The sequence below is a fragment of the Acomys minous genome (genome assembly GCF_964271855.1).
Source record: "Acomys minous genome assembly, chromosome: 5".
Taxonomy (NCBI): domain Eukaryota; kingdom Metazoa; phylum Chordata; class Mammalia; order Rodentia; family Muridae; genus Acomys; species Acomys minous.
In genome coordinates, this window is record NC_140494.1 from 31,265,355 (window position 1) to 31,286,136 (window position 20,782).

The 20,782-nt window shown below is 42.2% G+C and overlaps 1 protein-coding gene across 1 annotated transcript; it reads right to left on the minus strand.

The window, feature by feature from the left end:
• Nucleotides 1–8,858: 8,858 nt before the first annotated feature.
• On the minus strand, nt 8,859–20,511 carry LOC311598755 (uncharacterized protein). Its single transcript, XM_084784096.1, has 4 exons — nt 20,490–20,511; nt 11,905–12,031; nt 11,640–11,700; nt 8,859–10,113 (listed from the first exon to the last, which is right to left on the minus strand). The coding sequence occupies exons 2-4, from the start codon at nt 11,936–11,938 to the stop codon at nt 9,501–9,503; spliced, it is 708 nt and encodes a 235-aa protein (XP_084640222.1). The 5' UTR covers nt 11,939–12,031; nt 20,490–20,511; the 3' UTR covers nt 8,859–9,500.
• Between the last annotated feature and the right edge of the window lie 271 nt (nt 20,512–20,782).

Consider the following 20,782-nt stretch of genomic DNA (forward strand, 5'->3'; position numbering starts at 1 on the left):
ATAGGGACAGGAGATTGCCGCTGAGACAGATGAAGATTTACAGAGCAAATCTACCTTTCAGATTATGGTGTATGATCTAAAAGATGCATCAATGCCACGATTTTCACACATACCAGGAACATAGAACACAAACAGAAAAAAGCATCAAAGAAGTCACCTAACAGCACAGTGGTTACTGTTCATACATGAACAGCTGTGCTGAACTATTCTGGCCACATTAACAGGGACCACATTAGCAGCAGTCAGGCTCCATTCTGTAAAGGGCTATGAGACTCCATTGTATCACAAAAGAGCTCAACTCTGGCCCAGAAATAACTCCCTGGATGAGGTCAAGGTAACTAAGAGCTAATGTTTATGTTCTTTTTTTTTTTCAAGACAGGGTTTCTCTGTGTAGCCTTGGCTGTCCTAGACTCGCTTTGTAGACCAGGCTGGCCTCGAACTCACAGCGATCCGCCTGCCTCTGCCTCCTGAGTGCTGGGATCAAAGGCATGCATCACCACATCCGGCCCAGTGTTTATGTTCTAAGAAGAAAATGTCTATACATCGAGCTCTGGGTAAAAGTCCCTGCACCAGGTTACTTCAACCACAAAGTATATCTTATGGTGTTGATGGTCACTGAGAATTCCTTAGCCACACATGCAGCTGCCTACCACCAAGCTGGCCAGAATAGAAGTCAGCTAAAATTGCTTTGTCTAAAAAGTAAAAACAAACAAACAAACAAAAACCCAAAACAATCAGGGTGGGGGTAGGGGTGAGTGGGGGATGGGTGGTAGGGGTGGGGTGGGAGTAGGGGGGTGTGGGGTGTGGGGTGACACATGCCTTTATTTTTATTTTTTTTAATTTTTTATTTAATTAATTTATTCAGATTACATCTCAATTGTTATCTCATTCCTTGTATCCTTACGTTCCTCCCTCCATCCCACTTTCACCCTATTCCCCTCCCCTATGTCTGGGACCAAGGGGGACCTCCTCCCCCCACTACATGATCATAGGTTATCAAGTCTCATCTTGGTAGCCTGCTTATCCTTTCTCTGAGTGCCACCATGCCAAGGAGAAGTAGTCAAATATGGGGCACCAGAGTTCGTGTCAGAGTCAGTCCCTATTTTCCACTCAATTGTGGATAATGCCCTGTCCCTTGGCTAGATCTAAGTAGGGGTTCAACATTTACTGCATGTATTGTCCTTGGTTGGTGCAGTAGTTTGAGCAGAACCCCCGTGCCCAGATCTGACCCCCATGATGTTCTTCTTGTAGGTTTCTAGGACCCTCTGGATCCTTCTATTTCCCCATTTTCCAGTACTTCTCTCACTTAGAGTCCCAATAGGATGTCCTCCCCTCTGACCCACTTTCCTGGTAAGTGAAGACTTTCATGGGACATGCCTTTTGGGCTAGTGTCCAATTATAAGTGAGTATATACCATGTGAGTCTTTCTGCTTCTGGACTAACTCACTCAAGTATGATCATTTCTAGTTCAATCCATTTGTCCACAAATTTCAGGAATTCCTTGTTTTTAATAGCTGAGTAGTATTCCATAGTGTAAATGTACCACAGTTTCTTTATCCATTCTTTGACTGAGGGACACTTAGGCTGTCCAGGTTCTGGCTATTATGAATAAGGCCACTATGAACATGGTTGAGCATATGTCCTTGTTGTGTAGTGGAGCATCTTCTGGGTATATTCCAAGGAGTGGAATAGCTGTGTCTTGAGGAAGTCCTATTCCCAGTTTTCTGAGATAGCACTCAGGAGGTAGAGGCAGGTGGATCGTGGTGAGTTCGAGGCCAGCCTGGTCTACAAAGCAAGCCCAGGACAGCCAAGACTACACAGAGAAATCTTGTTTCAAAAAACAAACAAAACCAAAAGACAAAACAAAAAATCCAACCCAAACCAAAACAAACCAAAACAAAAAACTGGCATAGCCAACCACCCTGCTGACCACCATGTTCCCTTGACAACACTTTGCATGAGCTAACTGTGGGTTTTGCCTATATAAACTAACCCTAGCAGAGGCTAGTTGTCACAGTTTCAATGTTCATACATGTGATTATGTCCCTGACTTCAGTATCTGGTGTTTGTTTGCTTGTTTGGTTTGGTTTGGTTTATTTAATGCCAAAAAAATAAAGTTTTTTTTCTCATCCTTTTCATGGGTGTCCAGGGTATTTTGTTTGGACAACCCCAGACCCAACAAATAAGGCTGCCTTTCCTTCTGAGCAAGCTGGTTCAGATGCAGGACCAAAAAGGACTTTATTTTACCCATCCATTACTGCTGTCTGTCTCAGGGCTGTGAAATCACTGTAGAGAATTCCATTTTTTAAGCTTTATTTTTTATTTTATGTACATAGATGTTTTACCTGCAGTTAAGAGCACTGACTGCTCTTCCAGAGGTCCTGAGTTCAATTCCCAGCACATGCAGACAGAGCACTGTATTCATAATAATAAATAAATAAATCTTTTTTTAAAAAAAGAGAAGTTAAGATGTCTGACTTCATCCACCTCTTCTCTTGAATGTGTGTATGTGTGTGAGTGGTTTATTTTTTATCTCTCTCTTATTTCTTACTTCCCTGTAGATTTGCAAATAAGTTAGCAGACTCAGGGCTTTTTTACCCAGCCTAAGTTTACACTACCTTACTGGAGATCTCTGCAAGGAGGCCTATCTATAGATTAAAGAGCCTCCTTTTATGACCCCTGTGCAGTTTCTGGCCAGAAGCTGCTTTTACAGCCTCAGCCATAGGAAATTTGTGGTCAGTTTAAATTCTCCTCCTTAGCCACAGTACAGCCAGTCCCTAGAGAAGAAACCTCGGGCTCTTTTTCCCTTTCCCTCCTTTCTCTTTCAATCCTGAACTGTTGTCTGAGCATCAGCTCTGGCCACCCAAGAGATGAGGCAAACTGAAAGGGCATCCGCATCAAGCACCAGAGACTTTACCCTGGACCTCTTCCGAGCACCAGCCAGGCATTAACAGGCCTCAATAGGGCATCAACTTTCTTCGGACTGGAGTCACAGAGCTGGTTAACTACGATATGGATTCTGAGAATGGAACCTGTGTCCTAAACAACACCTGATGCTCCTAACTGCTACGCCATCTCTCTAGCTGCTTTTTTTTTATTTAAAATTTATTTTTATACATTTGAATTAAAATATACTACATCATTCCTGTAATATTTATCTTTTTCAAATTCATCTAATTGAGGGGACACCACCCCCAGTGGCTCAAGGAATGGGACATCTGCCCAGTGCCTTTGCCCTAGATACCTGCTGCCTCTTGTCTTCAGATTCCCCTTAATTGCAGGAAAGGCCAAATGGCCTTCCTCAGGCAATAGAAAGAGACAGCCCTGAGGTTTCGCCCTGAGCCTCTATAACATCCTGCTATCACGGGAAAGGGCCTGACACCTCTAAGAGTGACTAAATGTTTCCTTCAAAGAATGATTAACTGCTTCCTTAACCCTCCTAAATCCTCCCCTGAATACCAGGTTGTGGTTTTGTCTTAAAAGGTACTCCCAGCTGGCACGGTGGTGGCACACCTTTACTCACAGCGCCCCCAGAGACAGAGGCAGGAGAATCTCTGTGAGTTCGAGGCCAGCCTGGTCTACAAAACAAGTTGAGGACAGCTAAGGGTACACAGAGAAACCCTGTCTTGAAACAAAGCAAAACAACAAAACAGAACAAAAGAAGGTACTCCCACCCTTCAGGGCCAGAGCAGACTTTGGTGGTCCTTTCCTCTCAGACCCAAACACAATGTTTATTCTCAATAACAACATATGAGGTGGAAAGATGTGTTAAAAACTTGCTAGCTCAAGCTGGGCAACCAAAAAACAAACAAACAAAAAAGCAAAAACCAACTAACTAAACAACAACAACAACAACAACAAAAACTTGCTAGCTCAAAAAAGTAACTATTTTCTTTCTTTAAAAATGTATTTCTTTATTATGTATACAATGTTGTGTTTTGCCTGTAGAACTGCACACCTGGACACCAGATCTCATTATAGATGGTTGTGAGCCACCATGTGGTTGCTGGGAATTGAACTCAGGACCTCTGGAAGAGCAGCCAGTGCTCTTAACCTCTAAGCCATCTCTCCAGCTCTATTTTCTTAACTATATACAAAGTATCTATTTATAAGCTTGATTCTACAACTAAACTGCTCGCTCGCGCTCTCTCTCTCTCTCTCTCTCTCTCTCTCTCTCTCTCTCTCTCTCTCTCCCTTTTTCGAGACAGGGTTTCTCTGTGTAGCTTTGGCTGTCCTAGCCTGGCTTTGTAGGCCAGGCTGGCCTCAAACTCACATCGATCCACCTGCCTCTGCCTCCGGACTGCTGGGTTTCTACCAGTGTCCTTTCACCTAAGCTAGTCTGCCTTTCTCTTGACGTCCTCTAAAAGCCAGAGGGCTTCGTAAGGAGCTCTTTCAGCAAATCCTGTTTCACTTGTGTTCTGCCAGCTGCCTCACTGTGGTTACTGTAAGCCCAGGGAGAAAATCCTGTCTCATATGCAGAGCTTCCTCCACAAAGCTCTTGGAAGCTGAGAGGTGGGGGGGGGGGGGAGGGAGGGAGAAGAGAGAGAGAGACAGAGAGACAGAAAGGGAGAAAGGGCAGGAGAGGGAGGGGAAGGGAGAGAGGGATGGGGGACGGAGAGAGAGAGAGAAAGAGATAGACAGACAGACAGAGACAGACAGAGGCTAAAGAGAGCACCCGCCAAGAGGTCCAAGTGTTATAAAAGAAGTCTCTAGCTCCTCCCCTACACTATTGGCAGGCTGAACTATGTCACCTCCTGGTGAGGGGTTCCGAGCCAAGTCAGTAAGGGACCTGAACCATTTCACTTATCCCTTGGGGCAACACAGGGCCTTCCAGGTGACATTGCCTTGAGTCATTAAGCAGAGACCACAAGACCTCTCCCAAGAAACTTACCATAAAATAAGCAGGAACTTCAATTCTTGGGTTTCTTATCTATGGAGGCTTTCAGAGACACACCCACACTGCATCTTTTCAAGACACACCTAACTGCATCTGACAAGAGCAACATCTTTCTAAGCTTGTATATTTTATTAACAATTAGGGTTTTTTTTTCTTGTTTTTTTGAAACAGGCTTTCTCTGTGTAACAGCCAAGGCTGTCCTAGACTTACTATGTAGACCAAGCTGGCAGCAAACACACAGAGATCCACCTGCCTCAGCCTCTTGAGTGTTGGGTTTAAAGGTGTGAACCATCACGCCTGGTGACTATTAGGTTTTCTATGAACCATATTCAAATATCCTGCAACAATGTCCCCTCCTCCTTGCTGAATCCATTTCTACTGGTTGTGTGTATGTGGTTTCAGGACTGACCACCTTGCATTGGATAGCCAAATGGGGAGCTCATCCTTGCCGGAGGCTAATTCTCCCACTTGCAGGAGAGCTCCACTCTTTGGTAAGCAATAGGATTTTAGACCAAAAATCATCCACAGATCAATAACAAAACAAGGGATGTTAAATACACAGGGGCCTCTTTATAACAAAAGGGATAAAATACCTGCATTAATCCAAAAGGCTGGGGATGTATTTTGTTATTGATCTGGTAACATATTCCTATGTTTGGAGGCTGACCTCACTCAAATGCCTCAGAATGATTATTCCAGACTCTTGCCTCCCTGAACTGTTATCTATCCTTGTGGGTAATGTCACATGTACTTTGGGGCCTGATGACTTATATGCTATTGGGTATAAACCACTGTAACTTCTAGACAGAACCCAGGCTCATGGTCACTTGTCCTTTGTAATAGAGCTTCTGTGCAGTCACACTTTGCACTCTACTATGAGGGGTTCTGTTTAAATAAGCCTAACCAATGACTCCATAACAAGCTTCATTTTCTCACTGAGCCGGCCTAGGCCTAGGAAATAGACACATCAGTTAGAGGAAAAAACCACGGAAAATGGGCAACCAATCAGAACTGGCCAAGACATCTGGCCAGAAGAGATAAGGTTTCTCAGTTGCTGGTTTAAGCAAGGCCTCCCAACTTATAACTAACTCCTGACTCAGTGCCAGCCAATCCCCAACGCACTCATACCCACACCTCTAGTTTCTACCAATGGAAATAAAGATGACCTAACTGTATCTGGTATTCTCCTAACTGGCTTAAAAAAGAGCCTGCCAGCTCACTTCAGGGTCACCATTTTGTAAAGCATGCAGGATTCTCACCTCTTGCCAATTGTACCTGTGAGTGGTGGTCTCCAAGCAGAGAGTTTTGGAACCCAGCAATTGTGTGCCTGGAATTGGACTGGTTGTTGCCTAGCAATCTTTCTCCAAGTTGTACAGTGTTCTGAATATGCTGGCAATGATTCGCCTGGCATTAGACACCCATGGTGCTACTGTTGCAGTGAGAGAACAGCTTACAGGTGCCTATTATCTACTTCCTCTATATGAGTTCTAACGATGAAACCCAAGGAGATTGCAAGAGAGACTCACTTTGTGATTTTTTTTTCCTCCAGTGAAGTCCAGAGGGCAGGGTCTTCCCGGCACTCAGCTGCAGGGAGCAGGTAGAACGAGCTGCTGGGTCCCCCCCTCCCCCCCCTCCCCGTGACACACACCAGGCAGCCGGAAAGGAATCTACAGCCTGGGGAGAGGAGGAGGGTCCTTCCCCTCCCAGTTCTGAGAGCCAGCGTGAGATGAAGAAACCATGAAATTGATTTAACGTTCCTGCTGCCTAGCCTCTAGGTGTGGTGGGGAAACCTGTCAAGGAAAGGCAATCAAGATGGCTGTGAGCCTTCAAGATCAAAACCCAAGACAGCCATTCTACCAACTAATAATCCATGTATAGGGGGTTGGCCCCAACTAACCTCCCAGGAATACGGAAGCCCAGGTTCTCTTAGCCATTAAAGATGTTATGACTGAGCACATGTTCAGGCTGGTCTGATAGAATTCCTACATATAAAACACATGTTACTCTCTGAAAATAGTTGCAACACATGGAGACAGAACCCAGGCTCTAGATTAGACCTGCGAAGTTCCTTTATAAACTCTTTATGATACACAGAAAAAAAATGACAAACATGATTATATAAAAACAATTTTAGCTTCAGGCTTGGTGTAGCGACACATGCCTGCCATCTCACCCATGTTTTAAAGCAGGTGGCTCCTGGGTGTAAGGCCAGCCTGAGCTACACAGTGGGATCCTGACTTAGAAAAAGAACCGAGTGTGGTGTGGCGGCGTGAGCCTGTAACTCTGACACATGGGAGACTAAGGGAAGAAGATCGGGAATATAAGGTCATCCTCAGCTACAGGCTGTCGAGACTTGTCTCTTCATGAAACAGTTTCCAGGCTTCCAGGTAACCACAAAGACAGAGGCGTCCATACAGTGCACATTCCATAGTACAGCAATTGGTCCACTGCTGTATTGTCATTCTGGGGCAAAGCAGAATGCATCATTGTACCAAATGAAGACATGTCCTGTGTCATGGTGGGGGCCCATTGATTAGCTCTATAGGAATGACCATCGTCACTCTGGGTGAGAGGGGAGGGAGGAGAGAGTCATGTTTTGTCTCTGTGCACAGCAGTGGGTGCTAATTGGAAAGAACTTACCAGGAAGGTTGTCCAGACCTCATAGAGAACCTAGAGCTGCCAGCACCAGTGCAGGGGAAGACCATTCAAAACACACACTGCAACCCAGCTAATACATTCTTCTATGGTGTGTTTGGATGTGTCTCTGAAATCCTGGAAACAGTGGTGCCCATGTATAGATAACTAAAAGATGGAAGAAAGAAAAAAAGAAAGAAAGAAGGAAAGAAAGGAAAGAATGAGTGTTTGACTGTTTTCATCTTTGAGATTCCTTAGAAACCCTATCTCAAAAATAAATACGTACAAGATAAACATAAGGGCAACAGCTGTGGACTCGGGTCTCTCCTCCTCTGGCCTTTCTTTCCTTCTTCTGGGAAAAGACTAGAGCATTGCTGATCCAAAGACATATTTTATCAGGCCAGTTCTTGATGTGATGTAGCCACAGAAAGCAGACATCCTAAGACATGGATGGTGCCTTCATTTCAATGAGTCTGCTGACAAAACACTGAGAAGTCTGAGGTCCTCACAGCAGGGGCGTAAGCAGAAAGCAGGAACCTAGTAGCTGTGGCTGAGCCCAGGGGGTGTTGGCAAAGTGGATGACATTGAGGCTGAGTTAAGAGTAGTTTGGGGTCCATTGCCTGCCAGCTGTGCACTAGTGACCTTACTTGCCAATCGTGAGAGAGGAACTCAGTATGTGTTCTGTCACGCATTTGGAGACTATTGTGTCCTGAAAAGGCTTTACAAATTGATTATGTTTGTAAAGTTTCTTTCCAGTATGAGTTCTTTTATATATTTGAAGATAAACATGATATGCAAAGGCTTTACCACATTGGTTACATTCATAGGGTTTCTCTCCAGTCCATGATCTCTTATGAATTAGGAGATCACAGTGACATGCAAAGACCTTTCCCACAGTGGTTACATTCATATGGTTTCTCTAGTATGTGTTCTTTTATGCACTAGGACATCATTGTGATGTGCAAAGGCTTTACAACATTGATTACCATGATGCTAAGCTTTCATTTTCCAAGGGAGCAGAAGAGTTCAGTCTTCTTGGAAAAGACATGCACCAGGCAGCCCACGTCATTTACTTTATTCAAACATTATACAAAGTTAACTGGGGCTGGGAAAGGTTCCAACTACCCAAGCTATCTTGCCCTTGCTGCCTGTGAGAGCTGACAAGCCACAAGTAAGAACTCTAGGCTTTTGAGGCGCATCTTAGGAACAGGTGCTGAGGAGCAGCACCAAGTGCAGATTCTCCAGAGATACAACAATTCTTCAGGGCTCAAACAATCTCAAAACAATTTCTCAGCCTCTCTAATGATTAATCCAAACATAGCAAAGGTCTTGGTAAAACATTTTACTCAAAGCCAGAAACAAAAGCTTTATTATACATTCCACTTAAAGCCAGACACAAAGGCTTTACTTTCTATGTCACTACACTTTGTTGTGGAAGCTTTGGTTTATGATATGTAAGCATGCTTTTGTTCTGATTCCAGGTGTGGGATACAGGGGCTGCTCTAGTTTGTCCACAGCCGATAACTGCCTCATGAGAGGGCACATGATCTTTGTCAGCTGTGAATTACCTCGTGTGGAGGTATGATCTTTGTCAGAGGGGATAAAAGCCAGACCCAAAGAGCGACTGGGGGCTCCAAAAAAGAAGGCTGTTTGTGCTTTCTCCCTGTTGTTTCTGGTTGCTGCTGATGATGATAAGAGGAAGTCGGAGATACCTTGAAATAACAATCAGACTTGCATCAAGGAACCCGACAACTCTGAAGAGTAGGAAGTAGCTAAGGAAAACGATGCCCCCTCTCTCCACTAGCCTTCTTTCTCTCCTGCCTGGTGTTGGGATGTGGGAAGGGACTGGGCTGGAGTAGGGAGAAAAAAATATAAAGAACCCCAAATAAAAATAGTTACTTAAAAAAATAGTTGCTTAAAAGTACACCAACGACACTTTATCACGCCAATTTACATTTGTAAGGTTTCTCTATACAGTATGAATTCTTTTATGCCTTTTAATATCACTGGGATATGCAAAGGCTTTATCACAATGATTACATTTGTAAGGTTTCTCTCCAGTATGTGTTCTTTCATGCCTTGTAATAGCACTGGGATATGCAAAGGCTTTACCACAATGACTACATTTGTAAGGTTTCTCTCCAGTGTGTATTCTTTCATGCCCTTGAAGATGACTGTAGCGTGCAAAGGCTTTACCACATCGCTTACATTTATAGGGCTTCTCTCCACTATGAGTTCTTTCATGCCTTTGAAGATTGCTATGACACGAAAAGGCTTTCGCACATTGATTACATTCATAGGGCTTATATCCAGAATGAATCCTTTCATGCCTTTTCATAGCATTGTGACATACAAAGGCTTTCTCACATTGGTTACATTTATAGGGTTTCTCTCCAGTATGTGTTCTGTTATGAAGTAGGAGAGACTTCTGACATGCAAAGGCTTTATCACACTGGTTACATTTGTAAGGTTTCTCTCCAGTGTGTATTCTTTTGCGCTTTTCAGGATGACTATGACATGCAAAGGCTTTATCATGTTCAGTATACTCAGAGGGTTTCTCTTCTGTATGACGTCTTCCATGCCTGTGAAGATAATTGGCACATGTGAGGGCTTTACTACATTCGTTACACTAATAATCTTTTTATCTGTATGAATCAACTTTACAATTTTGTCTAATTGTAAAGAGGAACCAGAATTTATGGTTTTAACCACATTCGTGGTGTCCCTACATTATGGGTTGTTTTTCATCTTTGAAGATACCTGTGATGGTGAGGGCATTTATTATATGGCTCACATTTACAGAATACTTTTCTTATACGAGGTTATTTCAATATTTGAAGAGAACTGAAAGAACTCAGAGCTTTACCATACTGATTGCACTCATAAGTTCTCCTCAAGTGTGGGGGACACATGCTACATTTGCAAACTGAACCAGGAAAAAGAAAAGAGTTCCCACATTCATAGTACTCAGAGGGATTTTCCGAAGTATAAGCTTATTGAGGTGCTCCCAATAAAGTTGGAAAGCCAATTAAATATAAACATGTATTGCATTCAACAGCCTACTCAAGCGCGGACTATGACATATCTTCTAATTTATCTGGGAGAGAGAAAGAGAGGCACATTGCTTCCTTCAATATCCCTTATGTATACATGGCTTATATCCAATGTGACATGATAGAAGTAAAAATAACAAATTATGGTATAGGAGGAATTAAGGTCTCCCCATAATAATCTTCTTAACTCATAAACTCATAAAGTGCCCCTTTCACTAAACTTAGCAATGTTACTACAAGTATTTGAGTATCATCTCATTTACTATGGACTATTTGCTTATTAGAAGTCTTTGAACATATACTCATCACCTATTCAATGGGTATGGCTTTTGCAATATCTGAGTAGTACAAAACTAAAGGGATTGGCAGGTCTACAGGATAGGTCCAAAGGGGCTATAACTAAACTGGTGCTATCTGTTAAGGCATTGTTTCCATGTCTCCTTTCTTAAAGGAATGCCTTGCAAAATCAGACACCTGACATTGAGCTGCATGGTTTTGTGAGATTTTTTTTTTTCCTTCGAGACAGGGTCTCTCTATGTTAGCCTTGGCTGTCCTGGACTTGCTTTGTAGACCAGGCTGGCCTTGAACTCACAGTATGGCGTGCGCCATACAACTGATGGGATGGCAACTGAGTTGTAATCTGAATAAATTAATAAAATTAAAAAAATAAAGGTGTGTGTCACCAAGCCTGGTGGTTTTGTGAGAATTTAATAATCATTACTACACTTAAAACTGTGCTTATTAGTCAGGCATGGTGGTACACGCCTTTAATCCTAGCACTTGGGAGGCAGAGGCAGGCGGATCTTTGTGAGTTCTAGGCCAGCCTGGTCTACAAAGTGAGTCCAGGACAGCCATGTATACACAGAGAAACCCTGTCTCAAAACACAAAACAAAAACCAACAAAAACCCAAACAAAACAACAACAAAACAAAACCAAACTAAAACAGTAACAACAAAAAACTGTGCTTATTTACACATTGCTGTTCCTTAAAATGTCCAAGACATATGAAATGTCTACAGAAGCATATTTGTATGAGCTAGCACAAGAAAATTACCTTTCATGTCTTTTAGAACTTTGAAAATGTTCTTCAATATTGTCGTCTTTCCAGTTGTAGCCTAAAATATAACACAAGAAAATGTATGATATATTATTGAAAATTATGCAACATTTAAGTTATTATCTTCAGTGAACCTTAGAACACTGAGGTTTATTCACCTCATTCTTTCTCCTTCTCTGTAACTGACATTACAGAAGAGCATCAATAACAAAGAAACAGTTATCCCTTATTTTAAAAAGCAAAAGAAAATCCACAGTCTTACCTATAGCAGTGAGGTTCCTGTAGGTCTCCAGCATCACATCTTTGTAGAGAGTCTTCTGGGAAGGATCCAGCAAAGCCCACTCTTCCCGAGTGAAGTTCACACGCACATCATCATAGGTCACTGTATCCTAAAACAGCACATACACGAGTACAACAGAAAGCATGATAGTGACAACACTGGACATGTATGCTTCATTGACAATATATTCCTATATTTCTGGTGTTTCCTCCACTTATTTCCTGACACAGAAGTTCTTGCATAATTACCAAATCATTGTAGAAGGAAACTTAATAATGAGGTTCACCATGTTGGCCCACATCTAATATCCGAACAATGGACCAAGTCAGACAGGTCTCTAAATTTGAGGACTGCCTGGTCTACATGCCTACTTTGAAGACAGCCAGGGCTACACAGAGAAACTTTGTCTTCAGAACCAAAACCAAAAAAATTGAAAGTATAAAAATGTTAGGCTAGCAAAATAGCTTAGTATTGAACAGCAACTGCTTCTACTGCATCTCATGTGACTTATGGATAGAACGTCTAACGGTGAAGGCATGGCAGCCTGAGAAGGAAGCTGAATGATGTTTCAACCACAACACAGTAGACACAAAGAACAGGAAGTGGGTTGCGTCTATAGATATTCAAATCCCATCCTCAACGAAGAATTTCATCTAAAAAGGCTTCTACAAAACCTTCCAGAAGCTCCTCAAAGAAAACTACCAAGGAGAGACAAGTGTTCAAAGACATCATCCCACCTGGGACCTTTTTGATTCAAACAACTACATTCTGACACTAGTCACTATAGGCTCATGGCCATCCTGCGATGAAATGCATGTATTCTTTTTTTTTTTTTTTTTTAGACAAGGTTTCTCTATGTAGCCTTGGCTGTCCTAGACTGGCTTTGTAGACCAGGCTGGCCTCAAACTCACAGCGATCCACCTGCCTCTGTCTCCTGAGTGCTGGGATTAAAGGCCTGTGCCACCATGCCCAGCTACATGAAGTACATGTATTCTAAGTGCATTAATCCTCAAAGTCTGCAACAGCCCCTACACTGTTCAAATGTCCAAACTCTCTTTTGACTTGCAAGGCAATCTCTGGACTGCTACTGAAAGGGGAAATTTTTAATTAGCATTAAAGCAACCAGAACAGCAGAGCTCTCTAACTCATAAGTGCAGGTCGACAGGTATGCTAGCCCAAGGTCCCAGATGATAAGTCACAAAGAATGCGGAGATAGGAGACAAAGGCCTACTGAGTGTTCCAGGGACCGGCTGGCCATAAAAGATAGGGAGAATACACAAGGACAAATTCCTGAGAGAAACAGGTACCGGACATGGTTGAGTGAGTAATGAGCCAAGACCCCTCATCCGATCTTATGGTGTCTGCTTAATCCCCCCCCTTGAGACCCGCACACAATGTTCCAGGTTTGAGTTTAACCAGATGTGTCGTTAGCTCAGATAAACATCTACCCTCGGGTTCCAAGAAAGACAGGAACCAAGGACTGTACCCATGTGATTAAGTCTGAGCTTACCCCAGATCTGCCTATGCAATTTGCTGATGTTCAAATGTTTAAAACAACCAATCGTGTGTGGCCGCGCCAAAACTTCCCACTCCCCCCGACCCTTGCCCATATAAACCCCTAACCCCTGGGCTTCTGGGTCGACCCCTCTGTCTCCTGCGTGAGATACGTGTCGACCCGGAGCTCCGCCAATAAACTGCCTCATGTGTTTACAGCAAGATGGTCGTTTGTGTGTCTTTGGGTGCGCGCCATCCCAAGGCTTGAGTGAGGGTCTCCCTTCGGGGGTCTTTCACTACAACTTGTAAAATCAGAAAACAAGTTATAACTTTTCAACACCCAATGGCACAGAAAACTCCTTCCCATTCCAATAGAGAGGAACAGGAAGATAGTGAGGGAAGACTGGACCAAGGCAAGAGACCCAACAGGGCAAACACCAAATCCTGTAGCTCTGCGCCAGGCACACAGGGCTTCAGTTCTAAAGGGCTTAGGTGGCTCTACCCCTGCAACTTCTCGTACATCTCTTGCTTTGGTTACTTCCACTCTCTATGTGCAGCTCTCTATGGCAGATGCCTCATAGCTTGTGTATCTCAACATCTTGTGGTTTCAAAAATTCAACTGGTCCTTCATCCTCACAGCTTCACACAATGAACTCTCACAGTCTCCTCACTGAGGCTCTGACTCTGCCAAACACAGATGGCTGGATCGGTGCTAAACGGAAACCACAGACTAAGAATCTCTGACCTTAAACTTTGAATCATCCTCATCCAGAACAAGCACAACAACATGGGAGATCCTGAGCCGGGCGTGGTGGTGCTCGCCTTTGATCCCAGCACTTGGGAGGCAGGGGCAGGTGGACAGATGTGAGTTCAAGGCCAACCTGGTCTACAAAGTGAGTCCAGGACAGCCACAGCTACACAGTGAAACCCTGTCTTGCGAAAAAAATAAAGAAAGGAAAAAAAATCAAACAAAGACTTTCTGGAATTCAGTGAAATTGAATACACAGCATACACAAACTTATGGGACACAATGAAAGTACTGATAAGAGGACAGTTTATAGCAGGCGCTTTAACCAGCTAAGCCACCCTATATATATATATATTTTAAATGGAGCAATCTCATACAAACAGAAAACTCTAGAACAACAGTGATTAAAAAAAATAAACACATCCAAAAAGATGAGACAGCCAGAAACTATCCAATTGAGGGTTAAAATAAACAAATTAAAAAAAAAAACAAGAAAGAATCAATAAAACACAAAGTTGGTTCTTTGAGAAAAATCAACAAAATAGAAAAAAATTATCCAAATTAACTAAAGGACATAGGGAAAATATGCAAATTATTACAATCAGAAACGAAATGGAGGACATAACAACAACAATGGGGAAATACCAAGAGTCAGAAGGACACATTTCAAAAACCTGTCCTCCACCAAAATGGAAGACGTGTGCGTAGGATATATACACCACTTACCAATGTTAAATCAAGATAATATGAATAAAAAAAAGGCCAGGGCTGGATGATTTTAGAGCAGAATTCAACCAGACTTTCAAAGAAATCTTTAGGCCAATACTGTTCAAAGTATTCTACGAAATAGAAACTGAAAGAACATTACCCAATTCACTTTATGAAGCCACAGTTACCCTGACACCCAAAGCACATAAAGACTCAACACAGATTAGCACCCTTCATGAACATAGATGCAAAACTACTCAATAAAATCCTTGCAAACTGACTGCAAGAACACATAAAAAAGATCACCCACAATGATCAAATAAGCATCATCCAGAGATGTACAGACACTTCAACATATGAAAATGCCTGAATGTAATCCACCGTACACATAATCTGAAAGAAATAAACCATAGCATCATCTCATTAGTGTGAATGCCCAGTTGCTGCTCAGGAGCGGTCCAGTGTAGGATCTCAGGTGCTGGATGCGGATGCCCTTCCAGTTTGCTCCATCTCTTGGTGGCCAGAGCTGATGGCTCAGACAACAGTTCAGGATTGAAAGAGAAAGGAGGGAAAGGGAAAAAGAGCCCGAGGTTTCTTCTCTAGGGACTGGCTGTACTGTGGCTAAGGAGGAGAATTTAAACTGACCACAAATTTCCTATGGCTAAGGCTGTAAAAGCGGCTTCTGGCCAGAAACTGCACAGGGGTCATAAAAGGAGGCTCTTTGATCTGTAGATAGGCCTCCTTGCAGAAATCTCCAGTAAGGTAGTGTAAACTTAGGCTGGGTAAAAAGCCCTGAGTCTGCTAACTTACTTGCAGATCTACAGGGAAGTAAGAAATAAGAGAGAGATAGAAAATAAACCACTTACACACATATATTCAAGAGAAAGGGTGGATGAAATTGGCCATCTCGACTTCAACTGAAGTTAAGCTTCCCAGTTTCTAGCAGTGTTTATTATAGATGGCCATACTTCTGAGAAAAGGGAATTACCTCATAGTCAAAAGAGTATAATAAATCACAAAAGAGATGAATTCTAAAATATAACAGGTTACATGTTTTAAATCTAAACATTTCTTATCTATGTATCCATTACGTAAGTTCAAAGGTTGACAGGGTCTAAAGTTAATAGGGTCTGAAACTTATAAGAGTATATGACTTATCAATTAGGATGGACCTAACTATACATTATCCAGCTATCTCTTAGTCTATTATGAGCTCAGGACAATAATTTTATCTGTCTCTCATTCTAAGAAACAGAGTAAATTCAGACACATCTAGGTAGCTTCATCCTACTTAGGTTCATGCGAAGTGTAAACAAACTTGCCTACATTTATGGTGAAATACCAGGATTCGTCATGCCATCTGGAGTGGACGCTTATCTGAAGCCACAAATCTGCTAAAAGGCTATCCTTAGTGAGGCATGGGAGGTCCACAAAGGTATTTATTGCAGCCATAAACTAACTTTAACTTTTAAAGTTATTTGAATCAAATCAGGAATTCCATAGTCAGGGATTAATTCATCTGAATAACAAACAGTACATCTTCAACAAGATCCTGTAGGAAGTTTGCTCAATCAGAGCTGGTCAATATCCAGAAAGTAACAGTTCACACCAATGCCAGATGTATTTATTTTTGTATTTTGAGACAGGGTTTCTCTGTGTAATCTTGGCTGTCCCGGACTCGCTTTGTAGACTGGGCTGGCCATGAATGTAGTCCTGGCTGTCCTGGACTCACTTTGTAGACCAAGCTGGCCTTAGACTCACAATGATCCACCTGCCTCTGCCTCCCTGGGTGCTGAGATTAAAGGCATGTGCCACCATGCCTGGCTCTAAGGCCAGATTTTAGAGAGATGCAGCAAAGCACAACTGACAGGGTAGTCAGAGGTTGGAAGCAATTCTGGGGTACATCACAATACAGAACTTGCAAATACCGGATCACCTCCAGAGATCTCTCATGCCTACTAGACTTCCCCAAATCAATGGCTCCTGACAGCATGTCAGAGGCTAGAAGCAGTTTGGGGGTGCATCGTGGTACAAGACCTTGCAAACACCAGATCACTTCCTAGAGAGCCCACATGCGTAGTGAGCTCCCTTAACAGGGTGATTCTTGGCACATTAGACAGCACACAAGCCTTCATCAAAATCCAACACCACTTCATGATAACAGTCCTGGAGAGATGAGGGACACAAGGAACATATCTAAACATAACAAAGCAAATTTACAGAAATTCTATAGGCCAACATCGAATTAAATACAGAGAAACTCAAAGCAATTCCACTGAAATCAGGAACAAGACAAGGCTGTCCACTCTCTCCATAATCTATTCAACAGAGTACTTGAAGTGCTGGATAGAACAGTTAAGATAACTGAGGGAGACCAATGGGATATACTTTGGAAAGGAAGAAGTCAAAGCATCCTAACTGGCAAGGATATGACAGCATACATAAGTCACCCCAAGAATTCTACTTCCAAACTCCTACATCTGATAAACACATTCAGGAAAGTGGTTAGACACAAGATTAACTCAAAGAAAATCAGTAGACTCCTATATAAAAATGACAAACAGATTGAGGCGAAATCACAGAAAGAACACTCCTCACATTAGCCTCAAATAATATAAGATACGTTCAAGTATCTCTAAAAAAAAAAAAAAAAAAAAAAAAAAGAAACGAGGGACTTCTATGATTAAAAACTGCAATTCTTTGAAGAAAGTAAATGAAGAATATATCAGAAGACCCAGGATAGCTCCAACATTCTGAACAAGATCAGCATGGTATTGGCATACAGAGACACATTTAGAAGAAAGAGATTGAAGATGACATGAGAAGATGGAATGATCTTCCTTGCTCATGGATTGGGAGAATTAACAGAGTAAAAATGGCCATCTTACCAAAAGCAATTTATACATTAAATGCAATCTCTAGTAAAATACCTGCACAATTTTTAAAAGACATTGAAAGTTCAATTCTCAACTTCATATGGAAAAACAAAAAACCCAAAATAGCTAAAACAATCTCGTACAATAAAAGGTTCTCCGGAGGAATCGCCATACCTGATCTCAAGCTGTACTATAGAGCAACAATAATTAAAACAGCATGGTACTGACACAGCAATAGGCTGGTTGATCAATTGAATCGAATTCAGAAATGAATCCACACAGATATGGACACTTGATTTTTGACAAAAGAAGCCAAATCTATTCAATGAAAAAAGGATAGCATATTCAACAAATGGTGCTGGTCTAACTGGATGTCTACGTGTAAAAAAATGCAATTGGACCCATATTTGTCACCATGCACAAAACTCAAGTCCAAGTGGATCAAAGACCTTAACATAAAGCCAGAGACACTAAATCAGTTAGAAGAAAAAGTGGGGAAGAGCCTGGAACACATTGGCACAGGAGATAACTTCCTGAACAGAACACCAACAGCCTAGGCCTTAAGGTCAACAATTAATAAATGGGACCTCATGAGGCTGAGAAGCTTCTGTAAGGCAGGAGACACTGTCAACCGAACAAAGCGACAGCCTACAGACTGGGAAAAGATCTTCACCAACCCTACATCTAACAAAGGTCTAATATCCAAAATATATAAAGAACTCAAGAAATTAAACACCATCAAACCAAATAACCCAATTGAGAAATGGGTCTCAGAACTAAACAGAGAATTCTCAACAGAGGAATATTGAATGGCTGAGAAACACTTAAAGAAATGCTCAACCTCCTTAGTCATCAGGGAAACGCAAATCAAAACAACTCTGAGATCCATCTTACACCCATCAGAATGGCTAAGATAAAAAACTCAAGTGGGGCTGGAGAGATGGCTCAGTGGTTAGGAGCACTGTCTGCTCTTCCAGAGGTCCTGAGTTCAATTCCCAGCAACTACATGGTGGCTCACAACCATCTATAATGAGATCTGGTGCCCTCTTCTGGCCTGCAGGCACACATGCAGGTAAACATTGTATACATAATAAATAAATAAATCTTAAAAAAAAAAAACTCAAGTGACACTACATGCTGGTGAGGATGTGGAGAAAGAGGAACACTCCTTTATTGCTGGTGGGAATGCAAACTAGTACAGCCACTTTGGAAATCTACGTGGCGCTATCTCACAAAACTGGGAATAAGGCTTCCTCAAGACCCAGCTATTCCACTCCTTGGAATATAACCAGAAGATGCTCCAGCACACAACAAGAACATTTGCTCAACCATGTTCATAGCAGCCTTATTCATAATATCCAGAACATGGAAACAGCCTAAATGTTCCTCAGTAGAAGAATGGATAAAGAAACTGGTACATTTACACTATGGAACACTACTCAGCTATTAAAAGCAAGGAATTCCCAAAATTTGTGGACAAATGAATTGAACTAGAAATGATCATAATGAGTGAGTTAACACAGAAGCAGAAAGAGTTAAATAATATATACTCACTTATATCTGGACACTAGTCCAAGGGGCATGTCCCATGAAAGTCTTCACTTACCAGGAAAGTGGGACAGAGGGGAGGACATACTTTTTGCACTCTAGGTGAGAGAAGCATGGGAGAATGGGGAAATAGAAGGATCCAGAGGGTCCTAGAAACCTACAAGAAGAACATTATGATGGGTGGATCTGAGTCCAGGGATCCTGCTCAAATTATGGCACCAGCCAAGGACAATATGAGCAGTAAACTTCGAACCCCTACCCAGATCTAGCCAATGGACAGGACATTCTCCACAGTTGAGTCCAGAGTAGGGTCTGACTTTCACATGAACTCTGGTACCCCATATTTGACCATTTTCCCTGGATGGGGAGGCCTTGTGGCACTCAGAGAAAGGATAGCAGGCTACCAAGAAGAGACCTGATACCCTATGAGCATATACAGGGGGAGGAGGTCCCCCTCAGTCACAGTCATAGGGGAAGGGACTAAGGGGAAAATGGGAGGGAGGGATGAATGGGAGGATACAAGGGATGGGATAACAATTGTGATATATTATGAATAAATTAATAAAATATATTTTAAAAAAGACACATTTGATCAAAGGAATTGATTTGAAGGCCTGCCATAATTCCACAACAACATATGAACACCTGATTTTTGATAAGGAATCCAGGAGTACACAACGGAAGAAGACAACACCTTCAACAAATCTTGCTCGTTAAACTGTATCTACATGTAGAAGAATACAAATGGGCCCATATTCATCAGCCTGCACCAAGCTTAGGACCAAGTGGATCAAAGACATCAAATTAAGACCAGACACACTAAAACTGACAGAAGAGGGGACTATCCCTGAATGCTATGGTATAGGAGACAATCTTCTGAACAGAACACCAGTAGTGCAGACATTAACACCAACAATTAATAAATGGGACCTCACAAAACTGAAAATCTCTAAAGCAAAAACACATCCAATCAGACAAAGAGACAGCCTAAGGAATGGGGACTGATTCTTGCTAACTCCCTAACTCATAGAGGCGGTATATATATAAGCTAGATATTCAGAAAAGAAAATTTCTACTAAAAAATGGGGTACAGATCCAAATAGAGATTGCTCAAGGAAGAAAAAAATCTCAATGGCTGAGAGACCATTAAAGAAATTGTCTTTTGCCATTATGGAAATACAAATCAAAATTACTTTGAGACTCCATCTGAAAGAAAAAAAAGGGGGGGAGAGAGAGCCTGTCTCAAATCCCCACCCCTGCCCCCCAAAACATCATAATGGCTAATATAAATAATAGACATGACAGTTCATCCTGGCAAGGATTTGGAGCAAGTAGAACACTCACTCGTCCATTGCACGCGGGAGTACAAACTAATATATCCACTATGAAAATCAAAATCGTGGTTCCTGGGCTCCACAGACTGGGATTGAGGCTACCTGAATCAACATAGCTTGTCTCAGAAACTTTTTTGTTGTTGTTTCTCTGT